The 18,578-nt window shown below is 44.2% G+C and overlaps 1 protein-coding gene across 1 annotated transcript in view; it reads right to left on the minus strand.

Moving 5' to 3' along the window:
- The window catches only part of LOC143817646 (uncharacterized), a 58,170-nt gene that overhangs the window by 37,612 nt on the left and 1,980 nt on the right, over nucleotides 1-18,578 (minus strand). Inside the window, exon 4 of the mRNA XM_077299139.1 lies at nucleotides 17,477-17,870. Coding sequence (XP_077155254.1) covers nucleotides 17,477-17,870 — 394 coding nt within the window. The remainder of the gene's footprint in view (nucleotides 1-17,476; nucleotides 17,871-18,578) is intronic.

Raw genomic sequence — 18,578 nt, forward strand, 5'->3', positions numbered from 1 at the left:
GTGTCCCTCAAAAAACCAGAACCCGGCCGTGACACGCAACCAAATTCCTGTGCCCCCGGGAAAGGTTCGGCATTAAAAATATACTCATCCCCATCATCCTCCTCGTCCTCCACCTCCTCTTCGCCCGCTACCTCGTCCTGTACACTGCCCTGACCAGACAATGGCTGACTGTCATCAAGGCTTTCCTCTTCCTCTGGTGCAGACGCCTGCTCCTTTATGTGCGTCAAACTTTGCATCAGCAGACGCATTAGGGGGATGCTCATGCTTATTACGGCGTTGTCTGCACTAACCAGCCGTGTGCATTCCTCAAAGCACTGAAGGACTTGACACATGTCTTGTATCTTAGACCACTGCACACCTGACAACTCCATGTCTGCCATCCTACTGCCTGCCCGTGTATCCTCCCACAAATAAATAACAGCACGCCTCTGTTCGCACAGTCTCTGAAGCATGTGCAGTGTTGAGTTCCACCTTGTTGCAACGTCTATGATTAGGCGATGCTGGGGAAGGTTCAAAGACCGCTGATAGGTCTGCATACGGCTGGCGTGTACAGGCGAACGTCGGATATGTGAGCAAAGTGCACGCACTTTGAGGAGCAGGTCGGAGAACCCAGGATAAGTTTTCAATAAGCACTGCACCACCAGGTTTAAGGTGTGAGCCAGGCAAGGAATGTGTTTCAGTTGGGAAAGGGAGATGGCAGCCATGAAATTCCTTCCGTTATCACTCACTACCTTGCCTGCCTCAAGATCTACTGTGCCCAGCCACGACTGCGTTTCTTGTTGCAAGAACTCGGACAGAACTTCCGCGGTGTGTCTATTGTCGCCCAAGCACTTCATAGCCAATACAGCCTGCTGACGCTTGGCAGTAGCTGGCCCATAATGGGACAACTGGTGTGCAACAGTGTCATCTGCCGATGGAGTGGTTGGCAGACTGCGTTCTGTGGAAGAGCTGTAGCTTCTGCAGGAGGACGAGGAGGAGGAGGAGGAGGGGGTGCGAACGCCTACAGCCAACTGTTTCCTAGACCGTGGGCTAGGCACAACTGTCCCTAAATTGATGTCGCCTGTGGACCCTGCATCCACCACATTCACCCAGTGTGCCGTGATGGACACATAACGTCCCTGGCCATGCCTACTGGTCCATGCATCTGTAGTCAGGTGCACCTTTGTACTCACAGATTGCCTGAGTGCATGGACGATGCGCTGTTTAACATGCTGGTGCAGGGCTGGGATGGCTTTTCTGGAAAAAAAGTGTCGACTGGGTAGCTCGTATCGTGGTTCAGCGTACTCCATCAGGGCTTTGAAAGCTTCGCTTTCAACTAACCGGTAGGGCATCATCTCTAACGAGATTAGTCTAGCTATGTGGGCGTTAAAACCCTGTGTACGCGGATGCGAGGATAAGTACTTCCTTTTTCTAACCAGAGTCTCATGTAGGGTGAGCTGGACTGGAGAGCTGGAGATCGTGGAACTTTCGGGTGTGCCGGTGTACATGGCAGACTGAGAGACGGTTGGAGACGGTATTGTTTCCGCCGGTGCCCTAGATGCAATATTTCCTCCTACAAAACTGGTGATTCCCTGACCCTGACTGCTTTTGGCTGGCAAAGAAACCTGCACAGATACTGCCTGTGGTGCGGAAAATGGTGGCCTTACAGTGACGGAAGGGATGTTGCGTTGCTGACTAGCTTCATTGGCCGAGGGTGCTACAACCTTGAGGGACGTTTGGTAGTTAGTCCAGGCTTGAAAATGCATGGTGGTTAAGTGTCTATGCATGCAACTAGTATTTAGACTTTTCAGATTCTGACCTCTGCTTAAGCTAGTTGAACATTTTTGACAGATGACTTTGCGCTGATCAGTTGGATGTTGTTTAAAAAAATGCCAGACTGCACTCTTCCTAGACTCGGATCCCTTTTCAGGGATTGCAGACTGAGCTTTAACCGGATGGCAACGCTGTGCTCCAACAGGTTTTGGCTTTGACACGCGTTTTGGGCCAGATACGGGCCCGGCAGATGTAACCTGTTGCGATGTTGATGCCTGCTGCGGCCCCTCCTCCACCTCCGCTTCTGAACTACTGCCGCCTGCACCCTGTTCCCCCAATGGCTGCCAATCGGGGTCAATAACTGGGTCATCTATTACCTCCTCTTCGAGCTCGTGTGCAACTTCGTCTGTGTCACTGTGTCGGTCGGTGGTATAGCGTTCGTGGCGGGGCAACATAGTCTCATCAGGGTCTGATTGTGGATCTGTACCCTGAGAGGGCAATGTGGTGGTCTGAGTCAAAGGAGCAGCATAGTACTCTGGCTGTGGCTGTGCATCAGTGCACTCCATGTCAGAATATACTTGTAATGGGCATGGCCTGTTAAATGTTTCACTTTCTAAGCCAGGGACGGTATGTGTAAAGAGCTCCATGGAGTGACCCGTTGTGTCGCCTGCTGCATCCTTCTCTCTTGTTGTAGTTTTTGCTGAGGAGGACAAGGAAGCGACTTGTCCCTGACCGTGAACATCCACAAGCGACGCGCTGCTTTTACATTTACCAGTTTCGGAAGAGGAGGCAAAAGAGCTAGAGGCTGAGTCTGCAATGTAAGCCAAAACTTGCTGTTGCTGCTCCGCCTTTAAAAGCGGTTTTCCTACTCCCAGAAAAGAGAGCGTTCGAGGCCTTGTGTAGCCTGACGACGAAACTGGCTCCACAGCTCCAGACTTAGGTGGAATATTTTTATCCCCACGACCACCTGATGCTCCTCTACCACTACCATCATTACCAGCTGACAATGAACGCCCACGACGACCTCTTGCACCAGACTTCCTCATTGTTTTAAAATCTTAACCAAAGTAACTTTATTTGTTGCTGTCAAACAACTTACACGGTGAGCTATAACTTCAGTATGATTTCAATATCCCTTAACAGGTTGGTGAGACCACAAGGAAAATCAGGCACAATGTTACACACTCTGTTTTCTGTGGCACAAAATCACAGAGATGACACACACGCAGGACTGTCACTCAAGCACTAATGTCAATATTAATCTCCCACCTAATTTATTTATTTTTTTTTCTCAGGGAGACTTTAGAAACCAAATAATATTAAAAAAAAAAAAAAAAAAGGCTTTCTATGGCCCACAATTAGAGAGAGAGAGGTGGCACACCCAGGAGTCAAGACTGGCACACAAGCTGAAAGGGCAATATTACTCTCCCACTGTTTTTTTATGTTTTTTTTTTTTTTTCAGGGAGACTTTAGAAACCCAATAATATTTAAAAAAAAAAATAAATAGGCTTTCTATGGCCCACTGAATGAAAGGGAGAGAGGTGGCACACCCAGGAGTCAAGACTGGCACACAAGCTGAAAGGGCAATATTACTCTCCCACTGTTTTTTTATGTATTTTTTGTTTTTTCAGGGAGACTTTAGAAACCCAATAATATTTAAAAAAAAAAATAAATAGGCTTTCTATGGCCCACTGAATGAGAGGGAGAGAGGTGGCACACCCAGGAGTCAAGACTGGCACACAAGCTGAAAGGGCAATATTATTCTCCCACTGTTTTTTTAGGTTTTTTTTTTTTTTTCAGGGAGACTTTAGAAACCAAATAATATTAAAAAAAAAAAAAAAAAAAAAAAAAAAAATAGGCTTGCTATAGCCCACTGAATGAGAGATAGCACACACAGCAGTGGCACACAAGCCCTGACTGAGGCCAATATTTTTCTCCCACTGATTGATGTAGTGTTTTTGTGTTGAGGTAGAATTTAGAACACAAATCACGGAAAAAATAAATAGGCTTTCTATGGCCCACTGAATGAAAGGGAGAGAGGTGGCACACCCAGGAGTCAAGACTGGCACACAAGCTGAAAGGGCAATATTACTCTCCCACTGTTTTTTTATGTATTTTTTGTTTTTTCAGGGAGACTTTAGAAACCCAATAATATTTTTTAAAAAAAATAAATAGGCTTTCTATGGCCCACTGAATGAGAGGGAGAGAGGTGGCACACCCAGGAGTCAAGACTGGCACACAAGCTGAAAGGGCAATATTACTCTCCCACTGTTTTTTTAGGTTTTTTTTTTTTTTTCAGGGAGACTTTAGAAACCCAATAATATTTAAAAAAAAAAATAAATAGGCTTTCTATGGCCCACTGAATGAAAGGGAGAGAGGTGGCACACCCAGGAGTCAAGACTGGCACACAAGCTGAAAGGGCAATATTACTCTCCCACTGTTTTTTTATGTATTTTTTGTTTTTTCAGGGAGACTTTAGAAACCCAATAATATTTAAAAAAAAAAATAAATAGGCTTTCTATGGCCCACTGAATGAGAGGGAGAGAGGTGGCACACCCAGGAGTCAAGACTGGCACACAAGCTGAAAGGGCAATATTACTCTCCCACTGTTTTTTTAGGTTTTTTTTTTTTTTTCAGGGAGACTTTAGAAACCCAATAATATTTTAAAAAAAAAATAAATAGGCTTTCTATGGCCCACTGAATGAGAGGGAGAGAGGTGGCACACCCAGGAGTCAAGACTGGCACACAAGCTGAAAGGGCAATATTACTCTCCCACTGTTTTTTTAGGTTTTTTTTTTTTTTTCAGGGAGACTTTAGAAACCCAATAATATTTAAAAAAAAAAATAAATAGGCTTTCTATGGCCCACTGAATGAGAGGGAGAGAGGTGGCACACCCAGGAGTCAAGACTGGCACACAAGCTGAAAGGGCAATATTACTCTCCCACTGTTTTTTTAGGTTTTTTTTTTTTTTTCAGGGAGACTTTAGAAACCCAATAATATTTAAAAAAAAAAATAAATAGGCTTTCTATGGCCCACTGAATGAAAGGGAGAGAGGTGGCACACCCAGGAGTCAAGACTGGCACACAAGCTGAAAGGGCAATATTACTCTCCCACTGTTTTTTTATGTATTTTTTGTTTTTTCAGGGAGACTTTAGAAACCCAATAATATTTAAAAAAAAAAATAAATAGGCTTTCTATGGCCCACTGAATGAGAGGGAGAGAGGTGGCACACCCAGGAGTCAAGACTGGCACACAAGCTGAAAGGGCAATATTACTCTCCCACTGTTTTTTTAGGTTTTTTTTTTTTTTTCAGGGAGACTTTAGAAACCCAATAATATTTAAAAAAAAAAATAAATAGGCTTTCTATGGCCCACTGAATGAGAGGGAGAGAGGTGGCACACCCAGGAGTCAAGACTGGCACACAAGCTGAAAGGGCAATATTATTCTCCCACTGTTTTTTTAGGTTTTTTTTTTTTTTTCAGGGAGAATTAGAAACCAAATAATATTAAAAAAAATAAATAAATAGGCTTTCTATGGCCCACTGAATGAGAGGGAGAGAGGTGGCACACCCAGGAGTCAAGACTGGCACACAAGCTGAAAGGGCAATATTACTCTCCCACTGTTTTTTTAGGTTTTTTTTTTTTTTTCAGGGAGACTTTAGAAACCAAATAATATTAAAAAAAAAAAAAATAAAAAAAAAAATAGGCTTGCTATAGCCCACTGAATGAGAGATAGCACACACAGCAGTGGCACACAAGCCCTGACTGAGGCCAATATTTTTCTCCCACTGATTGATGTAGTGTTTTTGTGTTGAGGTAGAATTTAGAACACAAATCACGGAAAAAATAAATAGGCTTTCTATGGCCCACTGAATGAAAGGGAGAGAGGTGGCACACCCAGGAGTCAAGACTGGCACACAAGCTGAAAGGGCAATATTACTCTCCCACTGTTTTTTTATGTATTTTTTGTTTTTTCAGGGAGACTTTAGAAACCCAATAATATTTTTTAAAAAAAATAAATAGGCTTTCTATGGCCCACTGAATGAGAGGGAGAGAGGTGGCACACCCAGGAGTCAAGACTGGCACACAAGCTGAAAGGGCAATATTACTCTCCCACTGTTTTTTTAGGTTTTTTTTTTTTTTCAGGGAGACTTTAGAAACCAAATAATATTAAAAAAAAAAAAAAAAAATAGGCTTGCTATAGCCCACTGAATGAGAGATAGCACACACAGCAGTGGCACACAAGCCCTGACTGAGGCCAATATTTTTCTCCCACTGATTGATGTAGTGTTTTTGTGTTGAGGTAGATTTTAGAACACAAATCACGGAAAAAATAAATAGGCTTTCTATGGCCCACTCAGTGAGAGATGGCACACACAGGGATGGCACTGTAGCAGAAATGCCAATCTTAATCTCCCACAAAAAAAAAAAAAAAAAAAAAAAAAACTGTCCTACAATTACTATCTCCCTGCAGTAATGTAAGCCAGGTATGGCAGGCAGCAATAGGAGTGGACTGATGCACAAATTAAATAAAAAGTGTGGACAAACAAAAAAGATAGCTGTGCAGAAAGGAAGGAACAAGAGGATATGTGCTTTGAAAAAAGCAGTTGGTTTCCACAGTGGCGTACACACAGCAATACAGCTATCACGGAGCCTTCTAGGGCAGCCCAATGAGCTACAGCGCTGAGGGGAAAAAAAAAAAAAAATAGCTTCCACAGTCCCTGCACACCGAAGGTGGTGTTGGACAGTGGAAATCGCTGCAGCACAAGCGGTTTGGTGGTTAGTGGACCCTGCCTAACGCTCTCCCTGCTTCTGACGAAGCGGCAGCAACCTGTCCCTAAGCTCAGATCAGCAGCAGTAAGATGGCGGTCGGCGGGAACGCCCCTTTATAGCCCCTGTGACGCCGCAGACAGCAAGCCAATCACTGCAATGCCCTTCTCTAAGATGGTGGGGACCAGGATCTATGTCATCACGCTGCCCACACTCTGCGTTCACCTTCATTGGCTGAGAAATGGCGCTTTTCGCGTCATTGAAACGCGACTTTGGCGCGAAAGTCGCGTACCGCATGGCCGACAAGCACAGGGGTCGGATCGGGTTTCATGAGACGCCGACTTAGCCAAAAGTCGGCGACTTTTGAAAATGATCGACCCGTTTCGCTCAACCCTAGTGTTGAGCATTCTGATATTCGCTGTATCGGAGTTCCGATACTGAGTTCCGATACTTTTACAATATCGAATACCGGAATCGGAAGTTCCCATAATGCAATGAGCCAGTTTTATTCTATTCAGCCAATGAGGATCTTAAGAAGTGTGGGCACATCCTGTTAGGCATGTTAGCCATGTTAACTAATGGGATGGTTGTGATTGGCTGCTCAAATTATGTAATGATGCACTATAATGGAGTGTGGGCGGTGCGAGGGCAGAGACAGCGTGTCTGTGTGTGTGGGCAGGGTCTGTGCGTGACCGTCAGGGGTCGTGTGGGCCTGTCGGGGCTCTGTACGGGCCTCTCGGGGGTTTGTGCGGGCCTGCCGGGGGTCTGTACGGGCTTCACGGGGGTCTATGTGGGCCTGCTGGGGGTCTGTACGGGCCTCTTGGGGGTCTGTGCGGGCCTCTTGGGGTGTCTTTGTGTGTGCGTGCAGGCATCGTCCAATGGGACTACAAGTCTACGGGCTATGCCTGCTACAATGACAGTGATTGACACATTAGCCAATAATGGGACAGTAGTAGTCCCATCATCCGGCTAATGATTTGAATGAAAAAAAACCCACAAACATACATACTACATACTATATACAACATACTGCATACATACATACTACATACTACATACATACACCATACATACTACATACATATATACATACAACATACTACATACATACAACATACATACAACAAACTACATACATACCACATACATACTACATGCATACAACATACTACATACATACATACTATATACATACAACATACATACAACAAACATACATACAACATACTGCATACATACTACATACATACAACATATATACTACATACATACTACATACATACTGCATACATACATACAACATACTACATACATACTACATACATACTACATACATACTATATACAACATAATACATACTACATACATACAACATACTACATACATACTACATTCATACTACATACAACATAATACATACATACTACATACATACAACATACTACATACATGCAACATACATACTACATACTTACTACATACAGACAACATACAGACATACTACATACATATATACAACATACTACATACATACTACATACAATACATACATATAGACATACAGTACATATAACACAGAGTACATACTCACCATCACTTGTCACTTTGTTCCCTGAAGCCAGTGTCATCTCTAAAAAATATGAAAATAACAAGCAAACAATATACTCCCTGATCCGCAGAAACCCATGAGTGTCCCACGACGATCTCCCGTGGAGAGCAGCAGCATCGGCTGATGCGACCACTCTCTAGGGGCTCCAGGAATACAATGACAGGAGAAAGGTATCCTTCAGCACTGTATTTCTCCACCACTGTAAAAAACAGTCCCTAGTCTCACTTTTGGCATTGCTGTGTGAGAAAGTTCCCACACAGAAAATGCCATAACGTGAGACCAGCGAACTACAGTAACCTCTCAGTGATGCACTGCAGGAGCCATTGTCTCCTGTCAGTGTGTCACTGGAAGTCCTATAGAGCAGTGACATCACCTGATGTCACTGTTCTATAGGGGACATCGTCATGGGACACTCGTTATTAATTAGACTGCGTTGGACAGGGAGTATACGGTTTATTATTTTACGTTTTTTCAGGCGCTGAAGTATGGTAAGTATGGTTAAATTAAGAATAGTAAAATACTTTTTTCTGGCTGTGTCTTTATTTTGCTTTGAACTCTTTCCCTACTCTAGGATTAATAATGGATAGTCGTCTTATTGACGTCTCTCCATTATTAACCTGGCTTAATGTCACCCTACAATAGCAAGGTGACATTAACCCCTTATTACCCCATATCCCACCGCTACTCGGGAGTGGGAAGAGGGGGGCTAAGTGCCGGAATTGGCGCATCTTACAGATGCACCATTTCTGGGGCAGCTGCAGGCTGGTATTTGTAGCCGGGGGGGGCAATATCCATGGCCCCTCTCTAAGCTATGAATATCAGCCCGCAGCTGTTTGTGTAGCCTTTCTGGCTTTAAAATATAGGGGGACCCAACATCATTTTTTGGGGGTTCCCCCTATTTTAATAGCCAGTAAAGGCTAAGCAGACATTTGCGGGCTGATACTCATAGCCTGGGAGGGGCCATGGGTATTAACCCCTTCCCAGGCTACAAATATTGGCCCCTGGCCGTCGGCTTTCCCCCTCTGGCGCAGAAAATTGCGCGGGAGCCCACGCCATTTTTTTCCCATTTTTTTATGTTCATTAATCAACATCGGCCTATATATGGATATATCTATCTATAGATATATCTATAGATGCATAGATGTTTCTATCCATATATATATATCTGGCTAATTTCACACATCAGGTTTTTGCAGTCAGTCACAATGCGACAAGTTTTGAAAAAAAAGATCCCTTTTTTTTTCTGCTGGATCCATTTTTTCTCATAGAGTTGTATTAGCGCCGGATTGCGCCTGATGGCCACAAATTTCATCCGTTATTTGCCGGATCCGTCAAAAAAGCTGTTTCCGCCGGACGGAAAACACAGTTTTTCTGTCTGGCGAAAAAACACACAGCGACGGATCTGGCGAAAAACGTATGAAACTGAGATGTGAAATGATGAATCCGGCCTCCGAATCCTTTTTTCATGCATGTTTCCATTCAAATCATGCACATTTTCCGTTTATTTATTTATTTCCAAAAACCGCATCAAAAACTGCATCAAAACTGCACCAAAAATGCATCAAAAACGCATCAAAACTGCACCAAAAACTGCATCCTAACTGCACCAAAAACTGCATCAAAACTGCACCAAAACTGCATCAAAAACCGCACCAAAGTTTTGATGCAGTTTTGATGCAGTTTTTGATGCAGTTTTGATGGCCTATGTTTTAATGAACATAAAGAAAAAAATGGGGAAAAAATGGCATGGGCTCCCGCGCAATTTTCTGCATCAGACGGGGAAAGCCGATGGTCGGGGGCCAATATTTGTAGCCTGGGAAGGGGTTAATACCCATGGCCCCTCCCAGGCTATGAATATCAGCCTGCAGCTGTCTGCATAGCCTTTACTGGCTATTAAAATAGGGGGACCCCAAAAAAAATGACGTGGGGTCCCCCTATATTTTATAGTCAGAAAGGCTATGCAGACAGCTGCGGGCTGATATTCATAGCCTAGAGAGGTGCCATGGATATTGGCTTCCCCCGGCTACAAATATCAGCCTGCAGCTGCCCCAGAAATGGCGCATCTGTAAGATGCGCCAATTCCGGCACTTAACCCCTCTCTTCCCACTCCCGAATAGTGGTGGGATATGTGGTAATAAGGGGTTAATGTCACCTTGCTATTGTAAGGTGACATTAAGCCGGGTTAATAATGGAGAGGCATCAATAAGACGCCTATCCATTATTTATCCTAGAGTAGTGAAAGAGTTCAAAGCAAAATAAAGACACAGCCAGAAAAAAGTATTTTATTATTCTTAATTTAACCATACTTACCATACTTCAGCACCTGCAAAAAAAAGTAAAATAATAAACCATATACTCCCTGTCCGAAGCAGTCCAATTAGTACCGAGTGTCCCACGACAATGTCCCCTATAGAACAGTGACATCGGGTGATATCACTGCTCTATAGGACCTCCAGTGAAACACTGACAGGAGACAATGGCTCCTGCAGTGCATCACTGAGAGGTTACTGTAAGTGGTTTCACTTTATGGCAAGAGCTGCGTGGGAACTTTCTCACACAGCAATGCCAAAAGTGACTAGGGACTAATTTTTTACAGCGGCGTAGGAATACAGTGCGGAAGGATACCTTCCTCCCATCATTGTATTCCTGGAGCCCCTAGAGAGCGGCCGCATCAGCTGATGCTGCTGCTCTCCATGGGAGATCATCGTGGGACACTCATGGATTTCTGCGGATCAGGGAGTATATTGTAGGTTTGTTATTTTAATATTTTTTACAGATGACACTGGCTTCGGGGAACAAAGTGACAAGTGATGGTGAGTATGTACTCTATGTTATATGTACTGTAACAGAACCAGAATACATACTTGAAAAGGAAGGGAATTTGTACACTAAATAGTGAAAAGAAACCCGAAGCCAAAGGCATATCTATGAATTTTTTGTATTTTTTGTATCTATTCATGTATTTATTCATGTATTATTAATTGACGTTTTGTAAATCAAATAAAGTTTTACTATTTTTAAACCTATATACTCCTCTTTCTCCTTGCATAGTTATATGTACTGTATGTTATATGTATGTATTGTATGTAATGTATGAATGTATTGTATGTAGTATGTATGTAGTATGCATGTAGTATGTATGTATGTTGTATGTATGTATGTAGTATGTATGTTGCATGTATGTAGTTTGTTGTATGTATGTTGCATTAAGTAGTATGTTGTATGTATGTTGTATGTATGTAGCACGTTGCATGTAGTATGTATGTAGTATGTATGTTGAATGTATGCAGTATGTTGTATGTATGTTGTATGTATGTGGTATGTTGCATGTATGTTGTACGTATGTAGTATGTTGTATGTATGTTGTATGTACATTGTATGTATGCAGTATCTCGTATGTATGTTGTATGTATGTATGTAGCATGTTTGTAGTATGTTGTATGTATGTAGTATGTATGTAGTATGTTGTATGTAGTATGTATGTTTGTGGTTTTTTTTTTACATTCAACACATTGGCCTGATGATGGGACTACTACTGTACTACTGTCCCATCATTGGCTAATGTGTGAATCACTGTCATTGTAGCAGGCATAGCCAGATGGGACTTGTAGTCCCATCAGACGATGCCTGCACACAGACACAAAGACCCCCGGCAGGCCCGCACAGACCTCCGAGAGGCCCGTACAGACCCCCGGCAGGCCCGCACAGACCCCTGAGAGGCCCATGCAGACCCCCTGCAGACCCGTACAGACCCCCTAGAGGCCCGTACAGACCCCGCCCACACACACAGACCCCCGAGAGGCCCGTACAGACCCCCGGCAGGCCCGTACAGACCCCCGGCAGGCCCACACAGACCACCAAGTGGTCCGTACAGACCCCGCTTGCACACACAGTCACGCATAGTCTCTGCCCACGCACCGCCTACACTCTTTTCCCCTCCCGAACTGGATGTGCAAGGAAAGAAAGGGTTTATTTTCATTCCAATATTTGTGTTCCATTGACTTGCATTGGTTTCCGGTGTCGGAATCGGCGATATCCGCTATTTTTTGGGTATCGGTACGATCCAATCCGATCCAATATTTCCCGATATCGGAAGGTATGGCTCAACACTACAGATGAATGTTGTGTGTGCTGTGACTCTGGTAGGTTTTCGAGCCCATTTAGGAGTGTTAGAAGTTTCCAACCAAAATGTGCACCCTGGCAGCTAGGGGAGGGTGCAGGTAAACCAGCCCCTTTAGTGATGTCACAGCCTACAAGTATAAGTTACTGCCACTCAACCCAGCCTTCATTATTGCCTGGGACCTCACAACATCAAGACTCCCTGATGAATTGGGATATCTGGCTCCTCCCACCAGCATGGTTAGCTAGGATGATCTAAGCAGCATGTTAGTGTTTATCTTCTTTAATCCCTGTTTTTTTATGTAATTGCTTGTACATACTTTGTCTCATATTGTAAAATCTTTATAGACCTTTTGTAAAACACTGCCTAATCTTTTTGGAGTAAAAGTTATAATAATTACTAGCTTCGTTTTCCTTGCTCTAAAACATATCCTAGTCCTCTGAAGTTAATTACGCTACTAATTGGGTTGGATCGAACCCCTCTGTGGAGAAATCTGAGCTGGTGGCAGCGAAGTGTGTTCTGGGCCAGGTGGGTATAGCTGGCAGCGACGGAATGGGGTTTTATAAGCTATTGTCTTGCTGCGGCCTGAGCATTTATAATTCCTTCGCTGCAGCGTGCCTGCTAGCCAGCCCACAGTGAAGCGGCCCGTCCGGCGACTAATTATCCTAGGTTTAGTTCCCTGACTGAGCTGAGGGCAAGGGGGGCGCCGGAGAGCTGCAAGCTCCAAAGCGGAACTGGAAATCTGGATATGCGTAAATCCCTGCAGTTCATGTTATACTGTAGCAGCAGTGGGATAACTAAAATAAGCCCATGCACTAAATTGATAGGTTAATATCCTTGTTTGTGTTTTCATCACGTTGTAGCAGTGGTGGGATAACTAAAATAAGCCCCCCTGCACATGTGGTAGCCGTGTGCTGGCCAAAGGTCACCCCCGATTTGTGACCATGTCATTGTTTTTTTTTTATATATTATGTTTTATATAATATAGACTAGTGCAAGGAAAGCTGAAGTCTACACAGTCATTATTATTGAATCCATATTTTTCACGTGAGTAGATGCTCATTGTATTTACCTGTGCTGTAGGCTTTTTGTACCATTATATTCAATGCACAACCAGTGTTTATTTTTTATTTCATAAATCAATCAGAGAAATTTTGTTTTCTTTCTCAGCCAAAATTGATCGGTCATCAAAATTCTCAATTCTGAGGTAAAATCTGTATTTATTAAAGACAAACTCTCCCATTACTGAGATAGAATTAAAGATGATATAAGCTTCTATGTAGATAGGATGGAGAGGAGGTGGGAGGAGTCTGTCTACAGCTCCTCCCTCCTCTCATCTACATAGAATTGTATCAGTAGAAGCTGTCATCTACCATCTCAGCAATGAGAAAGTTTGTCTTTAATAAATACAGATTTTACCTCAGAATTGAGAATTTTGATGACCGATCAATTTTGGCTTTTGGATAATGATTGATCAGTTTTGGCAGAGAACGAAGCAGATTTACTAAGTTGATTATTTTCTTGTGAACTATTGATTTATGAAATAGAAATTGAAGCGACGGTTACGGTTACGTTTTAAAGTCAATTTTGGAATCTCTAGCTACTTTCACATTAGCGTTTTAATCTGCAGCGTTTAATCCGCAAACGCAAGGACACGAAAAACGCATGAAAACGCGTGTAAACGCAGCATTTTTAAAACGCTTACGGTTACCGCATGCGTCATTAAAACGCTGCGTTTACATGCTTTTGCTTGCGTTTTCCATGCGTTTGCGTTTTTTGTGCGCATGTCGCAAAAATTTACCAGAGAAAAAATCTAGATGCAAGAACCAGCCAATGGGACTACAGAGGGCGTGTATTATGTGAAATCTGTATATAGACCCTAGGACAGCTGAAATCTTCAGATTTTGCTCCTGTGTCCTGTGACAAGATGGATCTTCACATGGATAGCTATTACTTCAAACTGGATCTGAGCATCAAGATTTTTCTGGCATGTGCGTTTGCTTGGGAGCAACACCGAAACCGGGAAAGACAGAGAAGGACACGGCGTAGGCGGTTTTGGCAGAACTGCGTGAGAGCCGTGGTGCATATCACACCCTGTATGGTGAGCTCAATGAGAACCCAGAAAAATTCCCGGTATATACCAGGATGTCACAAGACTCTTTCCGGGATTTGCTTGATCGTGTCCAAGGAGCCATCCGGAGACAGGACACACAGCTCCGTAGAGCCATTCCACCAGAGGAACGTCTCCTGGTTACCTTAAGGTACGTAATAATTCTAAACAAAAGCTACCCAAAATTTTTTGCAGGTCTGATGTTTTTTTGCCTATTTTGTAAATTATTTATTCTTACTACAGATTTCTTGCAACTGGTCATCCCTTCATTTCCAGTACCGCCTTGGGATTTCCACGCTGTCCGGAATTGTTTTTGAAACCTGCCGGGCTTTATGGACCATTCTCCGTGAGGAATTTATACCCATACCCACGGAGGACATGTGGAAAGAAATTGCTGACAAATTTTGGACTGTTTGTGATTTTCCCAACTGTTTGGGTGCGGTGGATGGGAAGCACATCCGGATTACCAAACCAGCCAGAACGGGATCACAGTTCTTCAACTACAAAAAATATTTTTCAGTAGTTCTTATGGCAATAGCCGATGCGGACTGTCGCTTCATTGCTGTGGACATTGGTGCTTTAGGCTGTGGCAACGATTCACAGACTTTTAAAACCTCTGATATGGGCCGACGTGTTTATGGCAAAAAATTTAATTTCCCACAGCCACGACCACTCCCCTACACTCAAGGCCCACCGCTGCCATTTGTAATGGTTGGGGATGAGGCCTTTCAGATGAGTGAAAATCTCCTGAAGCCCTATTCAAGTCGGGACTTGAACCGCACAAAATGGATCTATAACTACAGAGTAACCAGGGCACGCAGAACAGTAGAGTGTGCCTTTGGGATTATGGTGTCCAAATGGCGCATTCTAGCAACTGCAATAAATCTAAAAATGGAGACAGTGGATGAGGTGGTTAAAGCCTGTGTGGTTCTCCACAATTTCATTCTGGCTAAGGAGCGACCCACCATAGAACTTGATGAACCTGTTGCAAACCCTTTGCCTGATTACCGTCATCACCCGCTGCGGTCAACAGTTGAAGTAGGCCACATGCGGGACCAATTTGCAGCCTTTTTTGATTCTGACATTGGACGTGTGCCATGGCAGGACAATATGGTGTAAAATGTACTGCTGGTTTCGGGTCTGCAAATTTATGTTTGGAATGTTAATGTTTTTTCTAATAAAATAATTGTGATTTACTTTCTTCACCATGTCTCCTATCTATTTCCTTAACAAACCACTTTGGGTTTTTGGGCTTAGGTTCTTGACGTCATTGAGTGCTGTCTTGTTTCACCATTAGCTATTTGCCGCAGACTGTATAGACGATGTCTGTTATTGTCGCAGTAGTTGTCCAGTACTTAACAGCATTATTTGTAAGCCAAAACCAGGAGTGGTAGTTAAATGCTTTTAGTGGTGCATATGTGTTTATTGAACTTTTCCTCACATAGCTCCACTCCAGGTTTAGGCTTACAAATAGTGCTGTAAAATACAGAGCGAATACTGAGAGTGTGACGGCAGCCTATACCACAAATCTATAGTAATCAAGTCAGGTGTCTGAAATAATGAATTTATGATGCTAATTGCTCTTGAATTCATTTTTCATGACCCTTGTCCGGGTGAGTATAGATATGTCATGTATGACGTACATTGACCGTTCACTTAGTGTGAAATATATGTATATGTACCCATAAGATAAAATGGAGGTAATATAATGCATTTCTAAAATCAGCAGGTCAGGGGTCATAAATAATGTTTCTGATAAGACACGACCTGTTGAGTACACTTGTGCTGTGTATTACCACCATTTTGTCTTCTGTGTGCTACCAAAAGTCACGGAGTAAACAGAAAGAACTGTTTTTGGAGAAAATACAAGTGTTTTTTTGGGGGGCAACCTCATATCTCTTAAGCAAACACACACCAAGCTTCAGTGTTCTGTTAATTAAGTACTGTAGGTTGGAGGTGGCCCCCCAAAAAGTGTTTGACGCATTATTTGTTATTGGCGCACGGTGTGTGGTGACGGCGGCAAAATACACAATTAACCAAACCTCATTGGGGCAAAACACAGGTTTATTAAACACAAAAACAAAAAAATTAACTGCACCTGCTTGGGGTTGAGTGCCGATATTGTTGGGTGTTGAGTTGTGAGGTCTGGCTTTTTGTAGCCGACATAGGGGTGGCAGGAGAAGGCGCAATGAAACTGCTGGGGTCAGGATATTCAGGTATAGGGCTAGACACATGAGAGGGCTGAGACACACTGGAAGGGTGAGACAAACCAGACATTACAGACACATTGGGAGGTGAGGGGGGAGGGATAGCTATGGTTTTTTGTTTTTTTTGCCTTTCCCCTTCCTTGTTTTGCGCGGGCTCGTTGTCGTGGTGGCAGGGAACGCCAGGGCAGGGTCCGGCAATGGCAGTCTGGTGGTGGTGCCAGGAAACGCCAGGGCAGGGTCTGGCAACGGCAGTCTGGTGGTGGTGCCAGGAAACGCCAGGGCAGGGTCCGGCAACGGCAGTCTGGTGGTGGTGCCAGGAAACGCCAGGGCAGGGTCTGGCAACGGCAGTCTGGTGGTGGTGCCAGGAAACACCATGGCAGGGTCCGGCAACGGCAGTCTGGTGGTGGTGCCAGGAAACGCCAGGGCAGGGTCCGGCAACGGCAGTCTGGTGGTGGTGCCAGGAAACACCAGGGCAGGGTCCGGCAACGGCAGTCTGGTGGTGGTGCCAGGAAAAGCCAGGGCAGGGTCCGGCAATGGCAGTCTTGTAGTGGTGGCGGGGAACGCCAGGCCAGGGTCCTGCGGCGGCAGCATGCTGGTGGCAGTGGAGGAGGCCCAAGCAGGAGCAGCAGTTGTCATGGTGGTGGCGGTGGGCTGACCCACTGCACTGGGCATGGTGGTGGTGCTATAATACGGTCCGGCAGTGTTTGGAATGGAGGTGGCCGTGTAGTGGTATGCAGCAGATGTCGGCATTGATGTAAAGCGTGACAGTGTGGGCACTGTTGGAAATGCCCCCACTGTCTGCTGAAAATACCGACTCTGCTGCATAGCCTGCACGTAAGCAGCATTGCAGGCCTGCATAACAGTAATCTGGAGCTCAGGACTAAGGTGTTCCGACATGCCCTGTTCTACCTGATTAAAAAAATGATGTGCTGGCCTCTGGAGGTCGGCTTTCACCTGGGCAAGGGCTGTGGTAACCTCCTGGATACGTGTGCTCATATGACTAATGGCAGTATCCAGTCGGTCACCCATCGCCTTGAGTCCCTCATGGAAGACCGAGCTCAAGTGTAAAAACTCGGGCATGAGTGACCTGTCCGCGGCCCTCTGCCGCTGCCGGGAGGAGCCCCTAAAAAATTGGCTAGAGGCAGAGGACTGGGGAAGGGGAACACCTGATGGACCAGCTTCCTGGTCTCCAGGTTGTGTGGCAGGCCCACTTGCTGCAGCGCTGGAGGATGGCTTGGACGGGTCCGTGGCTGGCTGATAAATGACCGCTCCAGAACCTGGGCCAACAGTTGAGCTCCAAGTGCTGCGGAAAAAAAAAAATTATTACAAAACATTTACAAAAAGATAACTCAACAGTTAGATAAACATTCAGATAGGGAAAGGTCACACTAACACTATTTGTAGTGAATTTTACATCAGAATTTGCAAGCCAGGAGTTCAACAGTAGGAATAAAAGTTTCATAAAACAACATGCTATACTTCTGCATGCATCGACCAGTCCTTGGGGATTAAAAAAACTGATGTAAAATATGAAGAGACGATGGAGGCAATACAAGCCATATCTCTATACAAGGTATTGGTAAGCCAAAACCTGGAGAGGAACTATGTGAGGGAAAGTATTCAAAGAACACGTACCCCACTTCTGCATCTATCAACCACTCATGGTTTTGGATTACAAATACTGATGGGAAATACGAATTTACGACAGAGGACATACAAGCCACCTGTATACTCACCAGGACAAGTGTCAGGAAAAATGAATTGAGGAGCCATTGGCATCCTGAATTCATTATTTCTGACACCTAACTTGCTGAGTATAGATCTGTTGTGCAGGCTGCCGTCACACTCTCAGTATTTGCTCAGTATTTCAAATCAGTATTGGTAAGCCAAAACCTGGAGAGGAACTATGTGAGGGAAAGTATTCAAAGAACACGTACCCCACTTCTGCATCTATCAATCACTCAAGGTTTTGGATTAAAAATACTGATTTGAAATAATGACCCCCAAAAAA

This window comes from Ranitomeya variabilis, chromosome 3, assembly GCF_051348905.1.
Source record: "Ranitomeya variabilis isolate aRanVar5 chromosome 3, aRanVar5.hap1, whole genome shotgun sequence".
Lineage (NCBI taxonomy): Eukaryota > Metazoa > Chordata > Amphibia > Anura > Dendrobatidae > Ranitomeya > Ranitomeya variabilis.